Here is a 26,439-nt window from a genome sequence, read left to right as displayed (position 1 = left end):
TCAAAATAAAAATGGCTGGGGATGTAGCTCAGTGACAGAGTACCCTGGATTCAATCCCCAGTTCCAAAAGCAGAAAACCATGTCCTCGTTTAATCAGTGTACTTGGGCTTAAGAGTCTGAAAGGGAATTGCATGGCATTATGTATCTAAAACCTTCAGACCCAGGTCTTGTGCTACACTGCTTCTTTTCTTGAAGGACTTCAACAACAGTAGCCTTACCAATATCCCTTTTTTAGTTGTAGGAGAGCCTGTGAACATTCCCCTCCATGATGGCTGCTGGACTGGTTGACTGTATTTAAAGGATATGTTTTAATGACGTTTAAAATCACAGTGCCTTAAAACTATACCATAATATAAATTCCTATGGGTAGCAGTTTTTGTCCTTTTACTTTCTAATAATTAATGATTAATTTACTATTAATGGTTTAATATGGGTTGGTTTAAAATGTAAGCCTATGTATAATCTACCTTTTTTTTTTTTTTTTAAGTCTAGCCTCTGTACGAAGCTGAAATCCATCACCATTATTCAAAAATGCAATGGAATCTACCACGGACTGTGTCTCGGCTGGCACACAGGACATGCTTGGAACCACAGAAAACTGGTCTCTTTGGACACCGCCAGAACTTAAAGGGACCATTACTTTTGAATAACACTGAATCTAAAGTAGTTTGGGTTGAAGATCCTCAAAAGCAATGGCTCCACTTACCTGCTGCCCAGTGCCTTGCAAAGGAGAGGAAGTCATCGGGTACTCAGATACCCCGACAGGGGGTCCTTCGCCAAGAACAGTGGGAGCAGGTGGTTTTGTCCAAGAGGGTTTTGTCGTCCAGTGCCACAGGCAAAGGGACTCCTTCAGAAAAAAAGGAAGAGCTTGATCCTTTACAAGACAAATCTATTAGTCTTTATCAGCGATTTAAGAGAACATTGAGGCAATATGGGAAAGTTTTGATTCCTGTGCATCTAATAACTTCTGGTATTTGGTTTGGAACATTTTATTATGCAGCCATAAAGTAAGTTTTGCTTGATTGACTGCCCTTCACTAATTTATTAGAATGGTCATCTTACTTTTAGTCTTAAATATATATTTTTAATGCTTTAGTGTCTTTCATTGATAGAAGCTAATTGCTTTTTGTAGCTGTTTTTCACATTTACTAAGAATGACTAATGTTTGCTTTCTGCACACAGGCATTTTGCTACATTTTCTGCATCATCTCATTTAATTCTCATGGTGATTTAATGATATAAGTAGTGCAATTCTTTCATTTTTATGAATGAAACCAATAACTCCAGAGGTAGAACCTGGACAGAAACCCCAGTCAGGCTCCTCACTGCTGTGCTGACGTCATCTGCACACATATCAGAGTCCAGAAGTAAAGTACCAGTCTCAGAAATTTGGTAGCACTATTAGTTCCTTACTTAACGTATTTCTTACAGTGTTTAAAAATATGGAAAGATACCTGTCTTCTTGGATGTGTGGTTTGGGTGGGAAATTCCAAAGCCTGTCTACTATTTGTTGTTTACGCAAAGAATGGAACCACTGACAGACTTGGGCTCTGACATTACTCACCCAAGTAAGTGTCAGGGAAGGGCAGCTTGTGATCAGAAGTGAATCTGGAAGGCATGGCTTCCTCCCAGTTTTGCAGAACACAAAATCTCTAAGTCCATCATTCTTTAAGTTAAACACAGTTCCTTTTATGGTAAGGTGTATTTGTGGTGCTATGGCTGGTGGTGCATAAGCCACCAGTGCTCATGTCCTGGCAGGGCCATGTGCCTGGCCTTGGGAGCCAGAGGGATGGCTTTGCCGCTTCATTCAGCTCTCTTGATGGACTTAGAATTACTTTACCCTTCCCAGAGTCCACTGGCTTTCAGCATTCTGTTTTACTTCATGGCTTGGTGTTGAGGCAGTAATGAGACACAGTGGCTGTGAATGTGAAGCTGCCCTTGGCAAAGCGTACTGCCTCCCAAGATGGTGGAATGGAGTCTGCTTATTAGGAAACATGGGGTTCCAGATGCCTCTTAGCACCAGTTCTGAAAGGATGGGCTTTCTTTACCTTGTATAATTGACGCTGTTCTCTTCCTCTTCATAAAGAATTATTCTTTCTGAAGAAGAACTTTATATACTTTATGGAATTATTTCTTTGTTTATTAATGACATTTTCTGAACATGTTTAATATTTATAGAACTCTTCAAAACTGCCCTTAGGTTTTTGGCAGAACATAAAATTTATACCATTTTTAAATAAAAGTTATTATAGGCATTCAGTCCCACATGATTCTACACAGTGAATTTTTTTCTTGAGCCACTAAGGATTCTTTTGAAAGAAGTTTTGATACTTATTTGTTCCTTCTGGCCTTAGAGGGAGAAAACCTAAGGTTTTAATTAATTGGATACAAGATCCTCATTTGGGCTAATAAAAATAATTATTTTATTGCTGCTGCTTAAGATTTCTTCAGGTGAGGCAGTTGTGGGGGATGATTCTGTCATCTCTTATGAAATACATCCTCTTAGCTTCATCCCTTCTCTTTTTCTGCAGAAGACTTCTGTCTAACCATGGTGGTCAAACTGACCACTTCATAACTGTATGCCTTAGCTGGCAGTGCTGCCAGCCGGGACTCCTAGCTCAGTTCTGGTACAGCCTCCCCTGGCTGAGTGATGGAACCCGGGATCCTGGCTAAGTAACAGGACACGGGGTCCGATGCCTCCAGAACCATCCTCCTTAGTGTTTTTACTAGATACATAGACTTCAAAATAAAGATTGATGTGTTTTAAGTGAAGACTTAATCGCAAGTAATAATTAGAAAATAGAATTCATTGATGAAATTAAAAAAAATTAGGATATGTTCAAATTGCAGATTATCTTTCACTGAGAGATTATTTTATTGCAAAATAGAAGTTAATTGTATTAAATACAGTTTTTTTAATCCAGCCACCAAGAGTCTAGTTATATTTTAGGAAGGCCCCACACACCCCCAACTGGAAAAATGTCTGTTGTATGCTTGTTACTTAGTATTAAAAGCTTGGTGGCTGGAAGGATGAGCATCTGCCATCAGGCAGCATTACTGACCAGGTTTGTCTCAGTTACTCAGCAGCCAGCATGCTGCCTTTCTAGGCACCAGAGAGCACAGTGTTGTTCTATATTTAGTTAGAAAGTTCTGAGGCTTTTGAAATACTTTATTTTAGGAGCAGCTAAAGTAAAAGATTGTATTTTGTGTTGAGCTTTGTTGCTGCCTGTGTCCTCTAACCAGCAGAAGAGTTCTTCTGATCAACACGGCCCAGTAGTGACAGTGTTGCCCCTGCCTTTAGAAGCCTGTATCTGGGGGCTCTTTCTGGTTCCTGAAGGTGCAGATGCACACTCAGCCAGGGTCCGGGCTGATGTGCACTGTACTCTCTCCGGGCAGTGAATGTGCTTTGACCTGTACGTCTTTTGAGCCACCTGTAGAGCTGCCAGGCTGTGGGAGCTTCAGAGTAGAAGGTGACAGTGGGTATTCCTGTTTGACTTGGACCCTCATTAACCATGTGCTTATTTCCTTATCAGTAGCTTGCAATGTTATACCTTGTGCAAGGTGTGTGAGTTTGTTATCTCATTTTTATGATAAAGGAGTTTTTTTAATCACTTGGGTTTTGTTTTTTTTTTTTTTGCCAATTGTATCTTTTTTCCTTCATTTTATGATGTTAAATGTATAAATTTTATACAATAGGTTTAATTGGAAACTAGGAAATAATTAAATAATTTCATAATGGTATTGGTGGGTGATAGAAGAATAAAAGTAGCATGTTATGGCAGGATGTTACCACATAACTACTCTAGTGACTTGGTTAGATCCATATACAAAAGCCAGCTCTAGTGGCAGACCTTACCTTAGTGGGATGTGTGGTAGCTTTTTCACAGCTATGGCACATACTAAGCAGATCTGCGTAGAGCAGGGAAGGTTTATTTTGGCTCATGGCTTCAGAGGTTTCAGTCAGTGGCCTGGCTCCAAGGTGGAAGCATGGTGGGACGGAGTGACAAAAGAGGGTTGTTCAGCTCATGGCAGCCACAAAGTAGAGAGCAAGGAGGGACAATCGTAGTCCCCAGGGGCACGTTCGTAAGGCCCTACTCCAGCTAGGTTTCACCTCCCACTAATGTAATCACGTTATTAATTGGTCAATGGATTGATCCACTGATGAGGTCAGAGTCCTCACGATGTAATCACTTTCTTAAATCCCCACCCACCTCTGAACACTGCTGCCCTGGAGACCCAGCCTTTGAGATCCAGCACCTGCGTCTTTGGGGAACATTTTACATCCAAACCATAACAGGGTGTTATTATTATCTAGAAAGAGATTTGGAAAAGAATTAAAGGTGCAGATAGACAAAATCAGATTGAACTTAAAGAGTTGATTTTAAAATTTATCTCCAAATGTTCCTTCCACTGTTCAGATTTCCTTTTATTTTTTATAATAGGTAATTTTAATGGTCCTTCATTGATGTCCATCAGCAATGTCTACTGAAAATATTCCCTGGTCACTTAGTATCATTGGTGAAATCACAAAAGAGCTACACCTTTTCTCTAGTTCATCAAATTATTCTTTAATATTAAAAAAAGAAATTTATAATGACCATGATAAGGGTCAGGCAATTCCCTTTTTTGATGAAAGAGGGTAAGACACAGTCATAGAGTAGCCATCTGGGACCCTCCTTAACCAAGAGGAAAGCTCAGAAACACCAAGAGTGGGATAGAGGGACGTTATGTTCCCCTTGCAGTGATGCTCCAGCTGGACACAGCTCCACCTATCAATGTCCTGGGGGAGATGTCAACCTGAGGCCAGTTATGAGAAAACAATCACAGAAACCCAAACTGAGCAGTGCCATACCCGCAGCCAGCTGCCTGCTTCAAGTTACCAGTGCCAACAAAGAAACCCTGGAAACATGTCCGGGAGGAAGGAGACTAGAACAAGGGAAAATAGGACGACTGGGACAATTTAGGGGATTTTAATGTAGATTTTGTATTCACTTACCACATACTATTGTGTGTGCTAAATTTCCTAAAGGTGATGATTACGTGAAGTTTACACAGGTAAATGTCCTTGTTCTGATTTGGGGTGTAGGTTTGTAGTGTCTTCAAAACCTGTGCACTGAGAGAGTGGGAGGACAAGGGCAAGTGTAGTCAGGAAACTGAAAATGCCCATGCTGGGGCTCGCCAGCTCAGCATGGAGGCCCGTCTCCCCCTCCCCTCCAAGAATTCATTGCAGTGTGTAGTAATTGTTCTTTACCTGCCTTTCAGGTCTTAGAATAGAATCATCCTTTTAGAATAATTGAGTTTCCGCAAACCCACAGAATCATTTATTCTCTGTGTAATAGCACAATAAGTGATATTAAAATATTCTTTGCTCTTATGATAATGGTATAGACTTGACATGAATTGTTAAAGGTAAAAATCTTATGTCTTGAAATGTGAGTTGGGTCATTGTAAAGAAGTAATATTTGGGTGAGGAAACAAAGATCAGGTAAACGACTCTGAGCCTCCTCTTAATTTACTTAAAGCTATTGATTTTGCTCTAATAAATGCTTCTACTTGCTAAATATGCTAATTAGGACATCTGTGTTTAGATGGTGAGACATGGCACTACTCAGAGGCTTGTGTGGCTACTGTATATTGTGTTTTGAATAAGATGTTGTCTTAGAAGTGCTTAATAATGCAGAATTAGCTTTTAAACAAAATTTATAAACAAATTATGGTAAATTTGTGGTTGTGTGTTTTCAGATAATCTCTGAAGGCTTTTTATGTATAACTTCCTTGTGCTTCTCTCATAGAGGAGTGAATGTCATTCCTTTTCTGGAGTTCCTCGGGCTGCCTGACAGCGTCGTGAACATCCTGAAAAACTCCCAGAGTGGAAATGCCCTGACGGCATATGCCATGTTCAAGGTGGGTGCCACGGCGGACAGCATCCCTCCCTGCGAGACTGCCTGTCAGATCTTCACAGTTCTAGTGACTTAAGTTGCATTTCATCCTTTACGTGTCTGATGAATAACTCAAGTCATACAGTTTCCAAGTACAAATAAAATGATGGCTCTAGGAGAAGTGCCTTAAGAAAAGCTGGACCGTGACCTGCCGTGGTAGGCCACTGGGCGGCTGTGTGTTTTCAGGGCTTTCTGGATAGTTCCCCTGTTGACACTTTGTCTTTCCTTCATCAGAGCTCCACAGGCCACCTGAAGTGTTAGCAGGAGTCAGCATGTAGCCTCCTGTTTACAGTAACTCACCTTTTGTAATGTAGCTCACCTTTTCTTAGTAAATGAAATAGTGAAGTTTAATTGAAATTGTTTTATGTGATGAACTTTTCTTAGATTTGTCAGATGTCCTTTTACACATGAATGATCTATAACTGCTCTGGATTCAGACAACATCATGACTCTAGTTTCTACTCACACAGGTCTTTGGAAGGAAAGGCTCCTTGTAAATTGTGACATTTAGCCAAATTAATCTCATTTTGTTTAGTTCACAAAATCTTATGAGGTTCTATGATGCTTCTACCTAAGGGAAGAAAACAGGTAAAAAATGTTTGGAAATTAGATGTTATTTTACTTCTATTGTATAAAAATGCCTAGAATTAGAATTTATAGTATTATTCAAAAATAGCATTGTTTCATTCTGTCATCCTTATTAGAGTCCTCTTGAAATTTTAGATTTCCTTTTATAATAATGACTTGAGGGCCAAAGCTTAATTGCTAGCGTTTTTCTACATTAAAATGTATTAAATTCATAAATTATCAAGTTTCTAATTACATGGGTATAATTTAGCCTTAATATACCAAACTAGCATGATGACAGTTTAAGCTATTTCCCTGATCCTCTTTGTTCCTTGTCCCAGGCACCTGTATCCTCTCTTTAAGTTCATGTCAGTCTCTGTGAGGTTTTCTTTTTAAGTGCTTGTTTTCTTTATTTGATTATGAGCTTCAAGGAATTCAGGATCATATCTTCATTCTCTTTGTTTTTACTATTCCTGAGACTACATTTTGTAGGCAGAACCGTGCTCGGCCTGGGTTTAGGAAGCAGAGACTGACTGGTGCAGTGGTGTGGGCTGGGAAATGAGGGGACTTTCCTGAGTGTTTTCTGTAATGCACAGTTTCCCAAAAAGGACAACAGGCAGAGATGTCTTGCTTCCTCCAGTCAAAGCCCCAAAATGGTGTGTGGCCAAGGCGAGGAAGGTGGCTGGGTGCACACCTGAGCTCCCTCTTGCTCATTAAATGCACCTATAGTTTCATGGGTCAGACTCACCAGCCCCTGCTCTGAACCAAGTGCCATCTTAGGTATTGGGCAAACACCAGTTAGAACAGCACAAAATACCTGTCTGTGCAGAGCATAGACTTCAGTTGTGTGGGGACAGACTGGGGAAGCATTTGGAGAGACGAAAAAGATTAAGTTAAAAATGTAGACAAACAGTGTGTGCAGCATTTAGATGGTGGTAAGTGCTAAGAAGAAAGAATTAACCATGAACGGAGTATGTGATGTATGTATGTGTGTGTTTTCGGAGGCAGGGGTGCAATTGTAGAGGGAAGGTGCAATTGAGAAGTTCAGAGCGTGGTCAGGCAGCTCCAAGGGAGAAGTGTTCCAAGCAGAGGAAACCACAAGGACCAAGTCCTGAGACTGTAGAGACTGGGGGTGTTTGGAGGCTAGTGGGAAGCCATTGTGCCTGGAATGAGTGAGTGTGAGAGAGATGAGAGAGCCAGATCAGTCACTCACTGTAGGCACTTAGGCACTATTGTGAGGACTTCAGCTTTGCCTCTAAGGGCATGGAAAGTTATTGGGTAAGTTTAAGCACTTGATCTCTGTTTCAGCAAAATCACTTGGACTGCCATGCCAATAGGCAAGAGCAGGGTGGAGGCAGAGGGAGCTGGCGTGAAGCTGGTGCAGTGGCTAGGCTGGAGTTCTGGTGGCCAGGTACCTGTGGTGGAAGGAGAGGCTGTCAGAAATAGATGGATTCTGGATGTATTTTGAAGGAGCTAATTGGTTTTTCGGATTGTTTGGATGCAACTTACATAAGAGAAAGGGGGGGGGGGGGTTGTGGTCTAAGCTATCTCCTTGGTTTTTGGCCTCAGCAACTGTGATGGAAAAGACTGAGAGGATCAGGTCTGGATGGACAGTTGAGGTCCACAGGTGAGTTTTGAGTATTAAGTTTTGGGATCAAGTCGACATGCAAGTGGAAATGAGTAGAATATACTAGAATTCATGGAAGGGGTTCAGTCTGGGGATGAAAATTTAGGAATTCTCATTGTACAGATGGCACTAAAGATATGAAAGTGGACAAGTCAGCATAGGGATGAGAAAGGGAAGGTATGGGGACCGCGTATTGTCATGCTGTGCTCAAACACAAGTGTACAACAGGCATCCACAAGCTGACAGGAAGCCAGGTGGGGTGGTTCTGGCACTCTGTGCAAGATGCACAGAGGAGCTGCCGTGGGGGGGTCAGGCTGAGCTGGGGCTGGTTATACTTGACAGTGGGTTTGGTTTCCTAGAAGTTTGGGAGCTGATGCAAGTGGGTGGTGGGGAGGCCATATGGGAGCCTGCCAGAGCCAGGGCAGGGGCAGAGAGAGTTCGTGCAGCTCTCCTGCAGCTGGATCCACATGTAATGGCAGCCCCTTTGCCTGGGTGAGTCCCTTCAGCCAATTCATCTCCTGTTTGGTTACAGTCCTTAAATCTCTGTGACTTCACGGAATCTCCTGGCTAGACTTCTAAGCCTTAGGTGAATTGTGAGGAGAAAGTAGCATTCAGCCTGGAAGAGTCAAAGGAGCAAGGAGCAGGATGTGGAGTGAGACTAAATTCAGCAGAGAAACCTTTGGCCCTCATTCCAATCCATCACTGAAGAAGTTGGCCCAGTTGGGAGCATAGACGCAGGTGTGCCTTTGTTATTGTTTGGGGCACCAAGCCCTTTTTCTGATTTCCAGGTGAACATGCCCCCCAGGCCTACTAGTGTGAGGGTAAGGGCATCAGTGTTGTGGACTGCAGTAATTCTTTAAGTCATTGGTTAGTATAGGGACAAACATTGGTAAAGTGAGTTCACAGAAGAAGCATCCCTTGTTAGGATAGAAAAGATTATAGAATGTTGCTACATTACTCTTGTGAAGCAATGAATTATTTGTACATTGGTTATTACCAGGAATGTAAATTTCAACTTAATTTTATTCATAGTCATAATCATGTGCTGATCTGCCTGTTGGCTTTTTTCTTAAGATTGCAACACCCGCGCGCTACACCGTGACCTTGGGAGGAACCTCCTTTACCGTGAAGTATTTGCGCAGTCATGGATACATGTCCACACCACCCCCTGTCAAGGAGTATCTACAAGACAGGATGGAAGAGACCAAGGAGCTCATCACAGAGAAAATGGAAGAGACCAAGGATAGACTCACTGAAAAACTACATGAAACCAAAGAAAAAGTTTCTTTTAAGAAAAAAGTGGAATAGGGTGCCTTGTATAACAAATTATAGAAAGTTCCTGCACTTTAACCCTCTGAAGACTTTGGGCAAAGATAACAAGCTTCTGATTATTTTTTGATTAGTTGCCTAAGTAGACCAGTTCTCTGAGGGTTAAAGAATTAAGATACCTTTTTAAAGTTTTTAAAGTTAAATATCCTACAAAAATCAGTGTTTAAGAGGAAGAAATGAGCCTAGTATAGGATTGTATATCAGTGGCAGAAGGAAGCAGTGGCTACTGTTTTAGAATCCAGGGTTCTCTTCCTGGGTCTTCAGGATCTCTCTGCTTCATGTTCTCCAGTGTGTGCAGACCAGACCGTTGCCTTCTTGAATAACCGTGGCCCGTAGGCAGAGTGCTGATACTGGGGCTTAGTCTTTGTGTTATTCATTAAGGTTTTAACTATATTCAGTTCTCTGTGGAGACAGACTTGCACCTGTGAATAGGAGGGTATTAGACTTTCTATGAAAAAGATCTAAAGTTTACTTACTAGTTAAAAATATAATCTTATATGAAGAAAGTGGAATAAAAATTGAGTCCTATATGTAAATAAGATGAATTGGTTACATATAAGTGAAAAATGGACCCTTTCGAGATGATTTTTACCTGAAGCTTGTCAAAATCACTTTTTTAAAGCAATTATACAGCCAAAATGCTTTTTCAAAATTGGGTATTGGTTGTGGTCACTTAGAATATCACTTTCCAGTGAATCACTTCCTGTCGTCTTTACCTAATCTTTCAAGGAGAATTGAAGGTTTTATTAAGTTTATGGTTGAAATCAGATCTTCTTCAATAGCATCTCAGGCTCATGATTCCCAGCAGGGAGAGATTTGTGAGACCACAGGTGAGACCAGGATACTGTGGGGACAGCACTGCCCCTGGGCCAGAGGGGCCTCCTCCCAGAAAGGTAGTGCGACCTCCCAGTATCCAGTCTCAGAGCTGGTGTTGATTTCATATGGAGTGAATCTTACAGTTGTGGCTGCTGCTTTCTCTCACATTGAAGGAAAATACCCTTGCTTTAGTGTTCTACTTGATTGTTTTATAGCAAATCTATCACTATCATTAAACTCTTTGCTTAGAATGAAATCTAGTGGTTGTCAGAAACTATGATTGGGGGTGTACTTGGGTATGTGTGTGTTTTCTTTTATACTAACAACTTCTACTTCAGTTGCAGAGGAGGAAATGGCCCTTTCAGAGGCCGCTGCAAGAGAACGTCAGAGATTGCCTCGTGTCTATCCTGCACAATCCCTACTGTTTGGCAGGATTTTCCTATCAAATGTAAAGTTTAGAAAATAGTTCAAGGCTGGGACTATAGCTCAGTGGCCTAGCATGTGTGAGGCACTGGGTTCAATCATAAGCACTACATAAAAATAAATAAATAAAGTCATTGTATCCATCTTCAACTAAAGAAAAACATTAAAAAAAAAAAAAAAGAAAGAGTTCAAAGGGCAAAAATGTTGCATTTGACACCTCAGATTGCTCTGTAGGAAGTCCCTCAGGGACTGTGCTGTGTGGTTAGAATCTTCTTGGGTTGGGGAGTGGCGCATGCACAGTGGTGCCTCTGCTTTGCTGGTGCGGGGTGCAGTGGGCTGCCTCATGTTGATGGCACAGTGTCAGATTTAAATATGGTTACACATGTGAGCATGTCTGTAAAACAACTGGGATATGAAACGCTAAGATAGTAACAAATTTCTTGTTTCTTTTTATCCACTTGAGTGAATCTTACAGTTTCACTGGGTTAAAATTGGTGTTACATGGAATTCTTTTTCCTAAGATAGTTTCCTTTTACCTTTCACATTTTACAGGGGATATTAATTATAAGGATAAGTTGGGTTTATTAGACGTTATTGATGATTTTGAGACTAAAATTTGCTTTTCCTGAGTAGGTATCTTTTATTAAGTCTATCTGAGTTTTGTCAGCTGTCCAGTTTCATAATTGTGTTTATCGAGATGCAGAAAATCAGATACTGCTTAGGCATGCTTTGAAGGTGTGTGGTTAAAAAAAAAAAACAAAACCTCTGAAGATTTGGGAAGTTCTGTGGTCATTATTTAGCATCATGATGGAGTGATAAAAATGTTGTTGCCAGCATATTCTTAATTTCTCCTTAAGGCTACAGAGAGCTTAGAGAGAGGGGCCCTTTAGTATATTGAGTTGGCAGTATTTGTTGATAGTTGGCTTAGTACCTCAGGGCTCCATGAGGCAGAACATCATGGTGGAAAAGTGTGTCAGAGGGAAACAGAGAGAGGTCTCCACTTGCCAGCAGATCATAGTAATGTGCCAAGTTAAATTATCTAATGTGTAAAATATACCGTGCATTGTGTATAATGAGCCTCTTTCATTTGCAGTGGGCCTTATGCTTTGGATTCATTCACCTATGGCTGCTTGAGCCGAGAGAGGCCGAGCAGCCTGTGCCTGATGTGCCAGTCCACACTCACTGGGAGGTAGCTTATGTAAAATGGACAGAAAGGGTTTGCTTAACAAATTAATAATAACTAAATAATTAAAATTAACAATACATTAGGTGAGAGACTTAGTTTTATTCAAGGATAAGAGCAAAACCAACCTTTGAAAGTGTAACATCAGGAAATGTCCATTACTGAGGCCGCCTTCCTGTTGCTCCTTGCTCTCCCTTCATTCACATCTTCTGTTCTGAACCTTAACCAACTTCAATGCTAGAAAATTATCTTTGGAAAACAGGTGCATGTGGTAGGTGCCTCTCAGGCCTGGTGCAGGTGTATGTGCAAGTGGCAGTGGCAGGGTAGCCTCAGGGCCCCAGTGCTTCTGTGGACTCATCCCATTCCTGAGGAACGCAGGGACACTCCTCTGCCAGTGACTGGTGCTGTCACTCAGCTCCTAGAGCAAGAACTCGGCTTCACCCTTGTTACTTTATGAACTTTTCCTTCACTTTTTAATCAAATACAGTAGTGAAAGCTAACCTTTTACTCCATTTTTGACAATTTCATAAAGCATGGCACATGAAATAATGACAATTCTGTATCTTCCCTTATACCAATTGATCTGAAACTCCTTAAAACCAACCTCAGATTCTTTTTTGCTTTTTCTTTTTTACAAAGGAAATGCAGCATTTTCTGTGTACACACGTATTTCAGCTTTTACCTTGTTTACACTTCTGAGTACTAGATTTGAGATTCTATGAGGGAAGCGTATTTTTACTAATTTGAATTGTGTTGAATTTAAATCAATATTTTCTTTGGACACTTTAATATATGACTTGCTTTACTTCTATAAGAACAATGGCTACTCTGATTCTCTCAGGCAATGGGTGTGATAATCTGTCACTGAGAGTCCTCTGCTATGGCGTGGGATGGGGTGACAGAGCTTTGTTGCTCTGGTGCTCCATCAACATGCACTTTTTACCCCTCTATTAAAGCAGAGGCAGGATATGGTGGCACATAATTTGCTTTCCTCACTCTTTTTGGTCCAGAAATAAGAGACATGTCTCTGTCCCCCCACCAAAAGTTGAAAATGTTCTTAAACAAGTATGTCTGTGAAACCTAATGCACCTTTAATTTTATGTTAATAGTTTTGTTTCTCAATCACTATTCAAACCACAGGTCTAGAGGACTGGAATTGGGCATTGAGGACCCTACTTTTAGTAGGAAAAAGAGGCACAGAGAGCCAGATCTGAAGTGCAAATATTTACTTCCAGTTTTGTTTTGTTTTCTCTTTGGGGATCCTGGAGATCGAACTCAGGTGCACTCGGCCCCTGAGCCACATCTAACCCTATTTTGTATTTTCTTTAGAGACAGGGTCTCACTGAGTTGCTTGGTGCCTTGCCATTGCTGAGGCTGGCTTTGAACCCACAATCCTTCTGCCTCAGCCTCCCGAGCTGCTGGGATTACAGCCATGTGCCACCACTCTAATTCCAGTTTGACAGTCACCTCGTTGCCTGGCATGCAGGAAAGCTAGGCCACTCTCTGGGACTTGTGGGTGCTTTAGGAAATAGAACTTGGGCCGATTCGTTAATATTCCATATCTTCTCTCTTCTGGTACCTTTCTTCTGGCTTTCACTTCATTACTTTAGGTTCTTTTCAATCTCTTCTCTGTCTTCAAGGCCACAGGAAGAGTGTCACCACTGGTGACCTCAGTTTCTAACTCCAGGAAGGAAACATAAAGCTCCATTTTCCCCTTAGCCTGGGAAGGAGTATGGAGTGGGACATCACAAGGGCAAGCCATGCTGTCACCTGTCACCATCTGAGTGAGCCTGACCTCAGCAAAGTGGTTAGGTAGCTGTTTTTATACATCTAAACAAGGTTAAATATTTCCCACACCCAAGGAGGGTGTGAGCGCAGCACATGCCCTGTTGCCCCCCTTGGTTCACAGTGAGTTCTCCACTGCTCCCTTGCCCTGTGCCCAGGGCTGAACACCAGTCATGATGTCAGAGCCTGCATCTGTGGTGTATTTGGAGCCAGCTCAGACTGGAATTTTCCATTTAATTGCTGCCAATCACTAGAGCATCTGAACACCGGAAGCTAGTATTTATGGAAAATTTTAATGCTGAGAAATTCAGAATATTCTTAAGAATTATTAGATTTCACTAAAATGTAAGCGTTACCATCTCAAGTCCAGTGAAATTAAAACTTGCACCGTGTTGCATACCAGACCTTGGCCAAGAGCGCAGATGTCCTGTTCAGTGTTCTTCTTGCAGTCAGTGAGGAGGGAAACGGCACCAGGCGCATCTCCCGCTGTGACAGCCCAGACGTGGAGTGGGATGCAGCATGGTAAAGCTGTGCCCTGTGCGCTGCTGGACAGTGATACCGGACCTGCCCAGTTGGGCTGCTGTGCTGCCTCTGAGGCCTCTGCCCCTCGTGTGCAACTGATAAGCCCATGGTCTTCATAGCCGAGCAGCAAGTGGCAGACCTGGTGGGTTGTGCCCTCCACATGGACACCAAGGGTGCAGGGGATTGCAGCCTCTTCTGTCCCTTGTCTTTAGCTCCTGGCTGAAACACAGAGGGAGACCAGCTGGGGAAGAAATGTCCATGAGAAATGCAGAAGATGCCTGCTCGCTGAGGGTGGGAGCCAGGTCATCAGCAAGGCAGGACTAGGTGCTGTGGGTCCCATTCCAGAGGCCAGTGTTCCCATAGGATAGGAGCAAGGAGGAGGCAGGTAACGGGCAGGAAGGAGGTCACCTCAGATCTAAACTGGGCAAGAAGAGAATGGGCAGAAACAGCCAGGTCAAGAGTATCTCCCCAAACCCATCATAAAAGAAATCCAGAAGGAGGAGAAAAACAGGAGCAGGAACAGGTGGGGACCAGCAGTGCGAATAGGAAAGCTAGTTTGAACCTTTTGTTCTCCCCAAACCTTTTTGGATTTTAACCTTACATTACTAAGACTGTAAGAAATTCCACCCACCCCAATGTGCTTCATTAAAGATGAAAACAAAACTCAACCCTCCATATACATCTGAGATCTTAAGGTAAGAAGGAAGTGTATTTGAAACCTATGGGAAGGAAGTTTGGAGCCTGGTGACAGTCTCTCCCTTAGTGTTGAATGTCCTAAGCTTTCTAGGGTTCTCATTGCTGGGACAAAAGGAGCACTGCCCGTCTCTGCAGGGGCAGCAGTGAAGCACTGGGCAGGCCTACTGCAGTTTCCAAGTCTGCTGTATTTGGGGAAAATGTTGTTTTAAATTAAATCTGGAACATGAAACGTTGAGCAGTAACAGCAGTCATTCCTGAGGCAGCCGTGGGCCGGTTGTGTGTCTTCCCATTATAATACAATAGTGGTGGAGGTGACTGCTGTTGTGCCTGGTTTAAAGACAAGACTTAAAACCATCCCTGTCAGGATCATCAGTCACTTTAGGTGAAGCTCATGTAAACCCACCCTGGCTTGCAGGCCCCAAAGCCTGTATTGCCTTTAACTGCACGTGGGAAATGTCCAGGTGGCCCCTCACCTGACAAGAGACCCAAGCCAAAGACAGGGCATGGCAAGTGCAGCCTCAGCTTACCTAAAGAAGCCTGGGTTCCCAGCAGGTGGGCATCAGGCAGAGGCTGGGTGGACCTGGGGGTGAGGTGGGGCCTTTGTGTCTGGACTTCAGAACATGTTTGCTCAATTTGCTAATGTAGATTGCTAGAACTTTCTGTGCTTACAGATGACTGCTAACAGTGGAGACAAATACAACTTTGAAAAGACTTTGTTGGCAGGCTAAATTATATAAGAGCCCCTGATACAACTGTGGAGTTTTTAGCTTTTTAAAAAATGTATGCTCTCACTAGTGAGGCCTTCTAAAAGTGTATTTTTAATCGCAGCTATGCTGTGTTCAAATGATTAAAACTGGAGCTTTCGCACTTCTGACATTTTTTTGAAAGTGAGAGTGTAAAGTCGGGTGAACGAGGTTTGCATTATTAGGGCAAAAGCTAATGTCTTGACAGAAACATGGCATTAAATCTGAATTAACAAATGCAGAGGTTTTACTTTGGGGCTGCAGTTTTTAAGTATGCATTTCAATTAGAATTCATTTAAACCAAACAGATCAAAACAGTGTAATGAGGGAAATCTAATCATGATGTTCTAAGTCACAGGCTCATTATCAAGTGTTTTGTGTGTATCATCACAGGCAGAATTGCGTTTTATTCCAGAGCCACTCTGGACTCTGAAAGGTTCCAGAGTATCAGCACCAGAACAGGGCAGCCTGGCAGTGTGATTCCTGGTGAATTTGGCATACCAGACAGGTAGCAGCTCTCCTTATTTCAAAAACAAGCTAATGAGTAAAATAAATTGGTCAGAGAGAGCCAGGAATTGCTTAGCTTCACAACTGAGAGGAGTTTGGGGCAGGCAGCACTGGGGTCCAGTGGAGGATCCCCCGGGTCGCTAGGCTTGGAGCATAAGCAAGCCCAGGGCAGTAGAAACTTGTCAAGGAGAGGGTGCTGCTGTTAGGCCCTGAGCTTGACCAGAAAGCCACAGAGAAAGTGGACACTCAGTGCGCCCGCCTGGCCTTGTGAGCACCTCCAGCATGGCCTGTGGTGGAGGCTGCATGGGTTGGTTCTGGTTTTCTGCCTTGGGGCCTTTCCCAGAGTCTTCAGAACTTGCCCAGTTCTCATTCAGGGTGCCTGGGAAGAAGGGAACCCCTCAAGGGCCACCCTGGATGATAGGAGTGGAGTCCCAGTCTCCTGTCCTACAAGGGCATGGCTATGTGGCTTGTCAAGACAGCTGACCAAAGAACCCAGCCTAGCAACACCTCTTACAATTCTCTAGTTGTCCTTTGGGAGTGGCTCCCTTTATGGGGCCTTAGCTTTGAGGCAAGCCCACACCAAGCCACTCCCAGACTGACAGCATACCCGCTGGCAGAGGGGAGAGAGGGGCCTGCTTCTCAATTGTGACAGGAGGGCCCTAGGGTGACCATCAGGTTGAGACCTAGTCCTAAGCCCCCATTCTTTCCATATAGAACTTTCTCCTGGAGGAAAGTTCATGCTGGCGCCAGTGTGAGCAGGTCTGGGGGTCTGTAGTTCCCTCCTGAGCTGCTGCACCAAGAGCTTACCTAATTCATCGCCAAGCATAGTGTGGCTGGTGGTCACCAAAAAAAAAATCTATTCTTACCATTCCTGTTCCTTCTCAGGGCTCTTTTCTAATCCCTTTTCCAAAATATTTTGGAGGGTGACACTGGGAACTAAGCCCAGGTGCACTATACCACTGAGCTACCTCCCTTTTTCTGCCTTTTTTTTTGAGACAAGGTCTCACTCCCTTGTCTCTTGGGATTACAGGCATGTGCCACCTGCTTGGCTTTCCAAAAGGAAATTGATTCATAATAAAAAATGGATGTTATAAGTGGGATTTCAGGCCCATACAACTACTTTGATAGTATTTTTTAAATTTTAGTTTCTATTTGTTCATTATAAGTACATAAAAAGGCAATAATGAATTGTAGCCATGCTAAGTTCACTTGTGATGAACTTGGTAGGTTGTGTAGGGTTTTGTGCATTCACAGCCTCCTCATCTGGAATCTACATGCTTATGTAGACCTTAGAACATTCCCATCTCAGTGCAGACTGTGGCCTGTGAAGCCCTGCAGTGCTGAGGAATCTAAACCTGCTGAGGCAGTTTGTCCCATTGCTGAACAGCTCTCCTCAGAAACCTTAATTCCCATTCAGGTCGAGTCTCCTTTGCTCGCTGTGTGACAGCCATCCACAGTCCCCTGTGGGTCCACCGTTCTCTTGGCAGCACCCCCCCCCCACCCCCCCACCGCCCCAGGAACCCTCTCTGAGTGCTCTGTGCAGGACTCAGAATGAATCTTGTGAAGTGACCTGACCAGAGTTGTTTCTGGCACACTTGTCATTTGGTCAAGAGTGACAAGCTGAGAGGAGCCTCAGCTGGGGACCATCAGAAGTGCTTCTCTGGGCCCAGGCTCCACTCAGTGGTAGAGCACCTGCCTGGCCCGCGGAGGCCCCAGGCTCCATCCCCAGCACCAGCACCACGAAATAAGAAGTGTTTCTGTGAGAGGTCCTAAACATGTCAGTTTACACATTTGTTGTGACTAAAAGATAAACAGACAAACCATGGGACAAATGTATGTCACTGATTTTTTTTTTTAATGATTTTGTGCTATGGTTTGACCACAGCATTAAGAACGAGCAGAAAAACCTGATTTCAAAAATGACACACAGCACTCCGCAGAAGAACATTTTTTTTTAAGAGCCTTGCTATTACAGACCTTGGGCTTAAGGACTAATCCCCAGTGTTCAGGTGAAGGAGGTGGATTACAGGAGAGTCAGGGATCTCTCTGCACCTGGGAGGTATGTTGAAAATTAAGCACAAATGGTTGTTTTAAAAAAGGACTTTAATGACTTCTGATTATCATAGCTCACAAAGATTGAAAAGTTCAAATACAGCTGTACTTTTTTAGTAGATTGCTTTGTTATAAAAATTAAATGAACTAAATGCTGTGAATAATATTATATATTTTTAAACAGCTTTAAACTAGACAAGAATACAATGACAATGTGAATTTTGAAAGCCATGAAAATAACACAGTGATACAACAACAAGCATGTTAAATGGAACCAGTATCATGGACTAGAAGGTCTCGGCCTCAGTTGGGTCTGCAGAAAGAAAGCAATGCTGTGGCTGCACAAGTTGGTACCTCTACAGACGTGTCCAGAACATTCTCACATGCGCCAGACCCAGGGTGGCAGCTTCGTTTCTGAATCTCGATGCTGGTCCCAGTGTCCCCTGCAGGTGCCAGTGGTACTGCCTCCTGAGACCCAACACAGATGGGCACTTGTTCATGGCGCTTTCAGAATTCGCTAAAGGAAGGCCAACCTAATCCTAATCCCCCAGCATTTGATATTTGCATTGTAGAGGTGTTAGGATTAAGGATAACCAGTAGTGACATTTTCTGGAAGGTAGAAGGATGATTGTATTGTGACTTTCAAAAGTAACATCAAAGCAAATTAAAAATATGGACTCTATTAGACTATTCCAGTGACAGAATAGACTGGGATCATGAATCAGATGGGCAGAACTGTGTGAAGTGCCCTGCTGGACAACACTTGATGCCCACGCCAACATTCAGCAGTGGTTTCTATGGACACGGTGTTACAGACCTTTTATTTGTTTGAAAAGAAAAAAAAATAGACTCTGAAGAAAAACAGGTGATAGTGAGACACCAAAAACTGAGCTGAAAGAGGCATGACTTCATGTGCAACTGGAATTGTAACCTCTACCCAAAAACCCCGCTGGCATTTTGGGTCAGGACTGACATAGGACAACCGCAGGGATGGCTCGAGCGTCCTGGCCTGGCTGGCTGACGCTGATTTTCTGATGCTAACCCATGGCACACACTGTTCCTGAGACCGGGGTCCACCACACGGGTTGGTTTTTCCTGAGGTGCTCTCTCCCTACAAAACCTCCTCTTCACTGGCTCCACAGCTTCAGTTCACAAGAGGAAAAGGCACAGAGAAACTCTGGACACACATGGTCACAAATGCCCCAAAGCCCAACAGAGTCCTCTGCTGCAGGCCGGCCCGTCACTCTGACATGACAAAACCCTGCGCTTCTCACTGAGGCCCAAGCCCTTCACGCACCACCAGGTAATGTCTGCTCACAAAGCAAGTTGAAGTCATTTTTTTCTGACTCAAATATAACTAACGCTTGTCCAGCTGAGCGTTTCTAAAGTGACTAAAATAAGAAGCATCTAGTGGCAACCATAAAGCTGTGCGACTTTTAAAAAATATTTTCAAAGTGTTTTCACAGCAAAGATGCAACTCAATTGCTATATATATGCTGGTCATAAGCTGTCGCTTGTTTGTTCAAACTTCTTTCCCTTGTGTTATAATATTGGTATTTAATAGGAAAATAAACTACATAGACTTTATCTGTATGCATCCATTTGCAAATTTCCTTACAAAAGAGGACCAAGCACATAGGCATTCACAAATTCTATGCCATTTCTGTTAAAATTGGTATCATCTATACATTATAGTACAGTATTAACAATTTTTGTTCTACCCATTGGGTAGGATATGTGCATAATATATTCAACTTATATACAGCACCTTACAAATAAAAACGTAAGAGAAGACAGACAACTGAAGAAGCACCATTTTGAGTGAGGCACAACAAAAGTCGGGGCGTGGAGCACAGGAGCAGGGCTGGGTTGCTGCATCTGCTGAAGCCAGACAGGAGGCACCTTGACTGCTTAGAGACATGCAGAGCTGGAGATGACAGGGTGTCACACGTGCACACTACTCTGCCCAGCTCAAATGCTTGGCGCAAAGGCCAGGGGAAGAAGGCGCTGCGTTCTCAGGAAGATGTCCCCACGCCGGACCAAGCCTCTGCCGTGCACAACTCAGGATCAGGGGCAGCAGCAAGTGTCTAACCCTGGCACTAACATCAACCTGCACTAAGCAAGAGCTTTAGGCATTAAATGACATCTTGAATCCTAACACCTGTGTGCTGCCGAAGGCTAGGAGGGCACATCTCTGGTCTCGGGGCAGCTGACAGCCTCTAACCTGCCGCTGTGACCTGGGTGCAGTCAGAGTTCCTTTTTCTAATACAGACCGCTTCATAGATGGGCATGTTGTCCTTGCTCAGGGGCCATGCCAATTTTCAGCGTTCCAACTTAAGTATGTGTGCCTCCAAAGCAAGCACCAGGCAGTTTCGTGATTGGTGACTGTGTGGGCCACTGTTAACTACTGTTCTCAAGCTGAGAAAAGGATGCTGCCTTCCTTGCCACCTTGTCACCCAGCAGTGTCCTTTTCCCTAAGCAGGCTGAAGGCATGGCCTTCTACTGCAGTGTGAATAGGAGAATTAGGGGGCTGTGCTCATGAGACCTGGGCTTGGGCTTGGCTCTAAGCACTGGCTTCAGTCACTTAGACAAGAAAAGCAAAAAGATAGCAGAAAGCAAGTATCCTCACATCCCTTCACTCACACTGAAGAGGTTTGGGGATTTTATGAAAGTGTGATAGTGTGCAAGAGAGTTATACTCAGCAAGCACCAGCACAGCACACTCGGTGGCCATGCTCCCCCAGTAGCATCAGCAGAGGTGACAGGAGACTGTGGGTGACTACTGCCATGTGGGGCTGCCCTCTGTATCTATCAACAAGTACATACAAGTTCAAAGCCAGCCTCAACAATTTACCAAGGCCCTAAGCACACAGCAAGACCTTGTCTCTAAATTTTTAGAAATGGGCTGGTGATGTGGCTTAGTGGTAAAGCACCCCTAGGTTCAATCTCCAATACAGAAAAAAAGAAGTATGTGGACTGAGTGTATTTTCTTAAGTCCTCTACCCAGGAGCCTCTCTGAAAGAACTGTTGGATGGACCATGGAGGGTCTACTGGCTCTGAGGGGAAGGCAGGGGTCAGAGTGGAATCCTCTAGATCAGAGCTTTCTGAAGGTCCTTCCTTTTGAACCCCTCTCATTCTTAGAAAGATAAGAATGAAACAGTTATCTGGGGACCCAGTGCCATTGCTGCTCTGAGACCTCCCAGGTTACGGTGGGCTCGCATTTGCTCACTCAAGTTTGAGCTTCAATAGTAAGCAGTGTATCCTCATGGTACATCTGTTCTCGGCTACCTTGAGATTTTTTCCTGGGCTGGTGTGTTATGATGGGCAGGGGTGTGTGGAAGGACAGAGAGCATGCTTGTCAAACTGCTTTATCAATCAATTATGAACATGAAAAATAGATCAACTAGTTAACTCATTAATTTTCCGCATTGGTGGGGATGGAAGCCAGGCCTTGCCCATGCTAGGCCAACCCTCTATCCTGAGCCATGCCATGCCCCAGCTAATGGTGGAGCTAATGGGTAAATTCACTGGTTTTTCTAGAATTGCAGGTGAAATTTGGAATGATGAAGTCATGAGCTGATCTTCTCACCTGTGTCTCAGGGGACACCTAACTGATAATCCAGCCATCAACTTTTTAAATGTGTGATTTGTTTCACAATCTCTTGCTTAAAGATTGCTTGGTATTTGGAAAATGCTATTGTTTCTGAACAAGCAGAGGTAAGCCAGAAGACAGTTCCTACAGGTGGGGTTCAGCAGGGCTTAGGTTTAGAGCTCCCGGAAATCCCAATGACAAGGGACAAAAGTCTCAGTGGTATGCCTAGGAGTTTCGCTCTCTAACTGTTGTAGTGTTCTGTGGGAATAATCCATGATTATAGACCTTTCAGACCCTGAATTGCTGGTTTCACCAGCACATGGGCTTGGCCTGCATCGCCACAAACACTGCTCGTTCAACACCTTATGAGCTGGGAGGCCACAACCTTCAGAAGAGCTACTGATCTAAATCTCCTCCCTGTGTCAAGGGAAATTGACTATTAATCCAATTTATGACCTTGGCTTTTAAACTAATTCATTACTGAGGCACAGCCTCAAAGACCTTTCAAAGTCAAGCTTTACTATGTTTGTGTCTTTGCAACAACTGATTAACTTACAAGGCAATTCTCTAGGGTACCTGAAGGGTGGGGGACTCCTCTTTTGAAGGATGATTAAAGCTACTTGAATTAAATGATTGTTTTGCCAATACTATCGACATCTACAGAATGTCCTTACACTTGCGAGGCTACTAAAGAATTTACAAGTCTCAGGCCTTAGCCCTTTCCTGTAGCAGGTAGGAAAGTAAGACTCATGAAGCCATCTGAGGTGGAGCTAATAGGTGGATTTACTGGCTTTTCTAGAACTGCAGGCAAGATTTGGAATGATGAAGCCGTGAGCTGATCTCACCTGTGTCTCAGGGGACACCTGACTGATCATCCAGCCATACCAAGTCCCCACCAGTGAGATCCATTCTGGATGAGTGTCTCCTCACCTTTGTGTCATGGACCCAGCTTCTCTCAAACACAGATGTGACACCCAGGGAGTGAGGGACCTTTCAGGAAGCCTTCAGAGTCATGAAAAGGGCCATCTCTGGCCCCAAGACAACCCCTGCCCTGAGGGCTGGTTTCTCCCTGCCTGATAGAGGCCTTCAGAAAGAAGGTCTTTGGAATGAAACTGAAGCCAACCTCAGAATTTCCACTGCAACCCTCAAACGCAGTCCTCCCAGGCAGGGTCCTGGGTATGAGCTGACAACTGCTGGCCATCTGTCTCTCTCCTCCTAGTTCTATGGATGTTACTATGTGAAATGTATCCATCTAAGGGAAGGTCCAAACCTCAAAACAAATGCAGCAACTTACCTACTGAGGAAGTAGCAGAAGCAAGCAGCAGATTGGAATCAGACAGGACAAGGGCTTGCAAACAGTCTCCAGCTCTCAGCAAGCTACACAGAGACACGTGTCTGAGGAATTGCCTCCAAGAACACAGTGACACACACACACACACACACACACACACACAACTTGACATTCAAGCCGCATAGCTGGTAGTCACAGGTCACCATTCCATTGGTCTTGTTATGTGCAGAGGCCAGAGAGGCCCAGTGGAAAGCAGCCTGGCCACTGTAGATAAGTCCTTCGCTTGGTGCAGAACATGTTAACCTGACCAGCTGCTGCTGTGACAAAGCCAGTGCTTACAACTGCAGAAGAAAGTTTTTTTGTTTTGTTTTTTATCTGTGAGAATGAATGTTTGCAAATGTTAGGAATATTAAAACTAAGACAATATATAGAATCAGTTCTGGTTGCATCTTAACTGCGGGTTGTGCTTTTTGTCCTGTGCTATTACAGTCACACCCCCACCTGCCCCTGTCCTCTAACTGACCCCCTGGTCCTTGCCATCAACAGGGAGGCTGCTGGGGGCAGGGAAGGTAGAATCCCTGTGGGAGTTTAGGCAGGTCTGCAGGCTGAGTTCCATGTGACATTTGTGAAATGCAATGGCTTGTTACCATGACTGGTAGACAAGGTGCCCTTCCATCAGTTCCAAGGACCTCTGCCAGCATGGTTTACACAGCAAGTGCTGGGCAAGCTATATGCAGGTGGCCGCTGGGAGCCTTCGGGTGAACTGACCGGCCTTGCAGAACTGAACTGAGCTACCTGGGAAAGGGGAGAGGCAACGGGACACACTGAGAGTCACATATTTCAGCAGTATGCAAAATAACCACCTTGCATTTTAAACAATTTATTGCAAAAAAAAAAATATGTATCTGAATATATTTCATGCTACAGTGAAAAAAAATCTAAATTACTGGAGGAACTACACTGCTGGCGGGCAAGGGCGGCACTGCACGATACTGGATACATAAATGCATTTGTTCATTTTTAATAAAGTATGCAGCCTAAAACTAGCAGAGTAATTCAAATAAGCCAGAAATGCCGGAACTTAGTATTTCCTATCTTCCATTCCAGCGTCTCCTGGTGCCTCAGTGATGCACCAGGTAGGATGCAAACTCCTGCGGCAAGCAGCACTGGGCTGATTTACAGAATTTGGTAAATATTAGGCTACATCCCCAAATACGCTTTCGTGTGTGATTCTGGGATCACTCTAGGCTGTTCTTCGGGCCTAATAACCACCCACAGGGAAAAGACAAGCAACATACAGAAGTTCACGCAAAACAGTTCCCTCATATATATTTTAAACATCAATAGTGCAACTTTGGAAACACACCATCTCAACAAAGAATAGCTCCTTGCATTCATCTAACTTCTCCACTTTATACCTTGGCACACAAAACAGGAATTTTGCTTCATATTTTTAGAACAAAATGAAAGTTCCACACCTTGGGAGAAGAAGCCACAGGGCTGATTCTTCCCCATGATAATATATCATAACGCTTCCTTCTTTATTCAGTTAGTTACAAAACAGGCCATTCTGGCCTCATTTAATCTATGAAGTCTCCTTTCTGAATTAAATAAATCAAATACCTCTGTGGTTCTTATTTCATGATATCTTCAAAGCATCCCTTCTCTGTTTCCCTAACCACCCTTTGCCAAAATCTTCCTTCCCCCATCCCCACCCTGCCCCCAAATCAACACCATTGGCGGTCAGACCAGATGGAAGTCCGCATTGTCTCAGTCTCCTTCGCATGCAACTCCCCTGAAAGGAATCAGAAACAAAGACCGTGTTTGCACATTTGGTTTTACTTAGTTGTACCACGTGAAACCGGACAACACCGTGCGCTGGAGGGTGGCGCAGCCTCTTCCCCTCCTCGGTTCCTCTCCTCGATTCAAGTGCACGTGGAGGGGTCAGACCAGGTTCCCGGGCTTCCTGTCTTTGCCCTTGATGGGGACTATTGTGCTCTCTGAATTGTTCTGCTGAAACTGCAGTCTGCTGCCGCCGTGTGTGTTGCTGTGCTGGTGATGGAAGAAGGAGGCGCCTGGGTAGTGGCCCATCACCTCGCTGTAGGTGGGGGGCGGCCCCTCCATCCTCCCGTTACTGCTGCAGGTGGTCGCGCTGATGCCCGAGTTGCTGCTGGGCGGGCAGGGGCCCCCGTTGTACACGGAAATGTCTATCAAATCACTGTCAAATATGGTTCGGTTGGGCGGGGCCCTCACAGACTCTCGGTTGAGTTCCATCTGCTGTTCGGGGTCCCGGAGCTGCAGGGTGCAGGGCCCCTGGTAAGGAGGCGGCTCTTCCCCGTCCGACAGGGAGATGGTGGGAGGGAGGTCAATCTCGTGCTGCACATAGGGGTAGGTGGGCTGGAAGCGACTGAACCGATCCCTCTGGATAAAGGACGGGGCAGTAAACCTGTCCCTGGCCCGAGGGGCGTACATGATCTGGAAGGAAAAGAGGAGAGGCCTGAAGATGCTCTCAGCACAAAGAGATCAGGGTGGAATGTTCTCACCCCTTGGCCATCCTCTCCCCCACCCTTGCAGACAAGACAGGAGAAGACTTCCAGGAACCCAAAATAGCTGTCCTATCCCTAATGACTTAGGCCACTCTCTATGCCAAGCTACAGTGTATTTGGGACAGTTGTGCAATGGAGAGCCGCAGCCGGCTGGGAATCTGGGTGAACAGTTAATTGTGCAGGTTGGGGCTACACTTTCAAGGGTTCAAATGGGACCCAGCAGTAACCCCAAGAGGGCGCTGAACAGGAAAGGAGCAAAGAGGGCCCTGCAGTTGGCTCAGGACCTTGTCCAGGCCTTGGTGGCTGTGAGCTACGAGACAGGCCACCAGCTTTCTCAGGTCCCTGCCAGCCCCTGACAGCCAGTTGAATGGTCTTAATATTTTCTGTAAAAACTAGGAAAGTGACCTTTTTTCTTTCAATTTCTAGACTTTCCCAGTTATTTGGATTCTGGATATATGTTTCCTTTATGGCTTTTAGCCACTAATATGAAAAGTATTTTATATTCAAAGTAAATATGATTATAGTTTTTTCCAAAAAAAAATAAATCCAGGTAGTGGATTTTGTAAGATGCAAAATCCTCTTGTTTATTCCACCATCAAAATTTCTTTGTGGAGACAGATCTTCCAGGCACAAGTGTGTGCATGTCTATATGTATACTCGTATATTAATACATACATATATATATATATGTATAGACACAAATATAGTCACTGGTTTCTCTCACACCATTATTTTTAACTTAAAAGGAAAAAAATCATGTTTTAAAATTAAACTTGTTGATGGGGGACTACATCATTATTTGACATGTACAAACTGCCCAGA

The 26,439-nt window shown here is 44.0% G+C and overlaps 2 protein-coding genes across 9 annotated transcripts in view; one reads left to right on the top strand and one right to left on the bottom strand.

Moving 5' to 3' along the window:
• The window catches only part of Fam210a (family with sequence similarity 210 member A), a 33,536-nt gene extending 23,002 nt beyond the window's left edge, over positions 1 to 10,534 (top strand). For 2 of the 3 annotated variants that reach the window (XM_027920682.2, XM_071602503.1), the window contains exons 2-4: positions 488 to 1,007; positions 5,793 to 5,904; positions 9,208 to 10,534. In XM_027920682.2, the coding sequence (XP_027776483.1) occupies positions 532 to 1,007; positions 5,793 to 5,904; positions 9,208 to 9,441 (822 nt within the window). In that variant the 5' untranslated portion in view covers positions 488 to 531 and the 3' untranslated portion in view covers positions 9,442 to 10,534. The remainder of the gene's footprint in view (positions 1 to 487; positions 1,008 to 5,792; positions 5,905 to 9,207) is intronic. The other variant, XM_027920683.2, reaches the window with a different exon arrangement.
• A 7,536-nt stretch (positions 10,535 to 18,070) lies between these two features.
• Ldlrad4 (low density lipoprotein receptor class A domain containing 4) overlaps positions 18,071 to 26,439 on the bottom strand; it is a 366,677-nt gene continuing 358,308 nt past the window's right edge. For all 6 annotated transcript variants that reach the window (XM_071602501.1, XM_071602502.1, XM_027920672.3 and 3 more), the window contains one exon: positions 18,071 to 25,546. In XM_071602501.1, the coding sequence (XP_071458602.1) occupies positions 25,016 to 25,546 (531 nt within the window). In that variant the 3' untranslated portion in view covers positions 18,071 to 25,015. The remainder of the gene's footprint in view (positions 25,547 to 26,439) is intronic.

Source organism: Marmota flaviventris, chromosome 16 (genome assembly GCF_047511675.1).
Source record: "Marmota flaviventris isolate mMarFla1 chromosome 16, mMarFla1.hap1, whole genome shotgun sequence".
NCBI lineage: Eukaryota > Metazoa > Chordata > Mammalia > Rodentia > Sciuridae > Marmota > Marmota flaviventris.
This window is presented reverse-complemented; position numbering and strand designations above follow the sequence as displayed.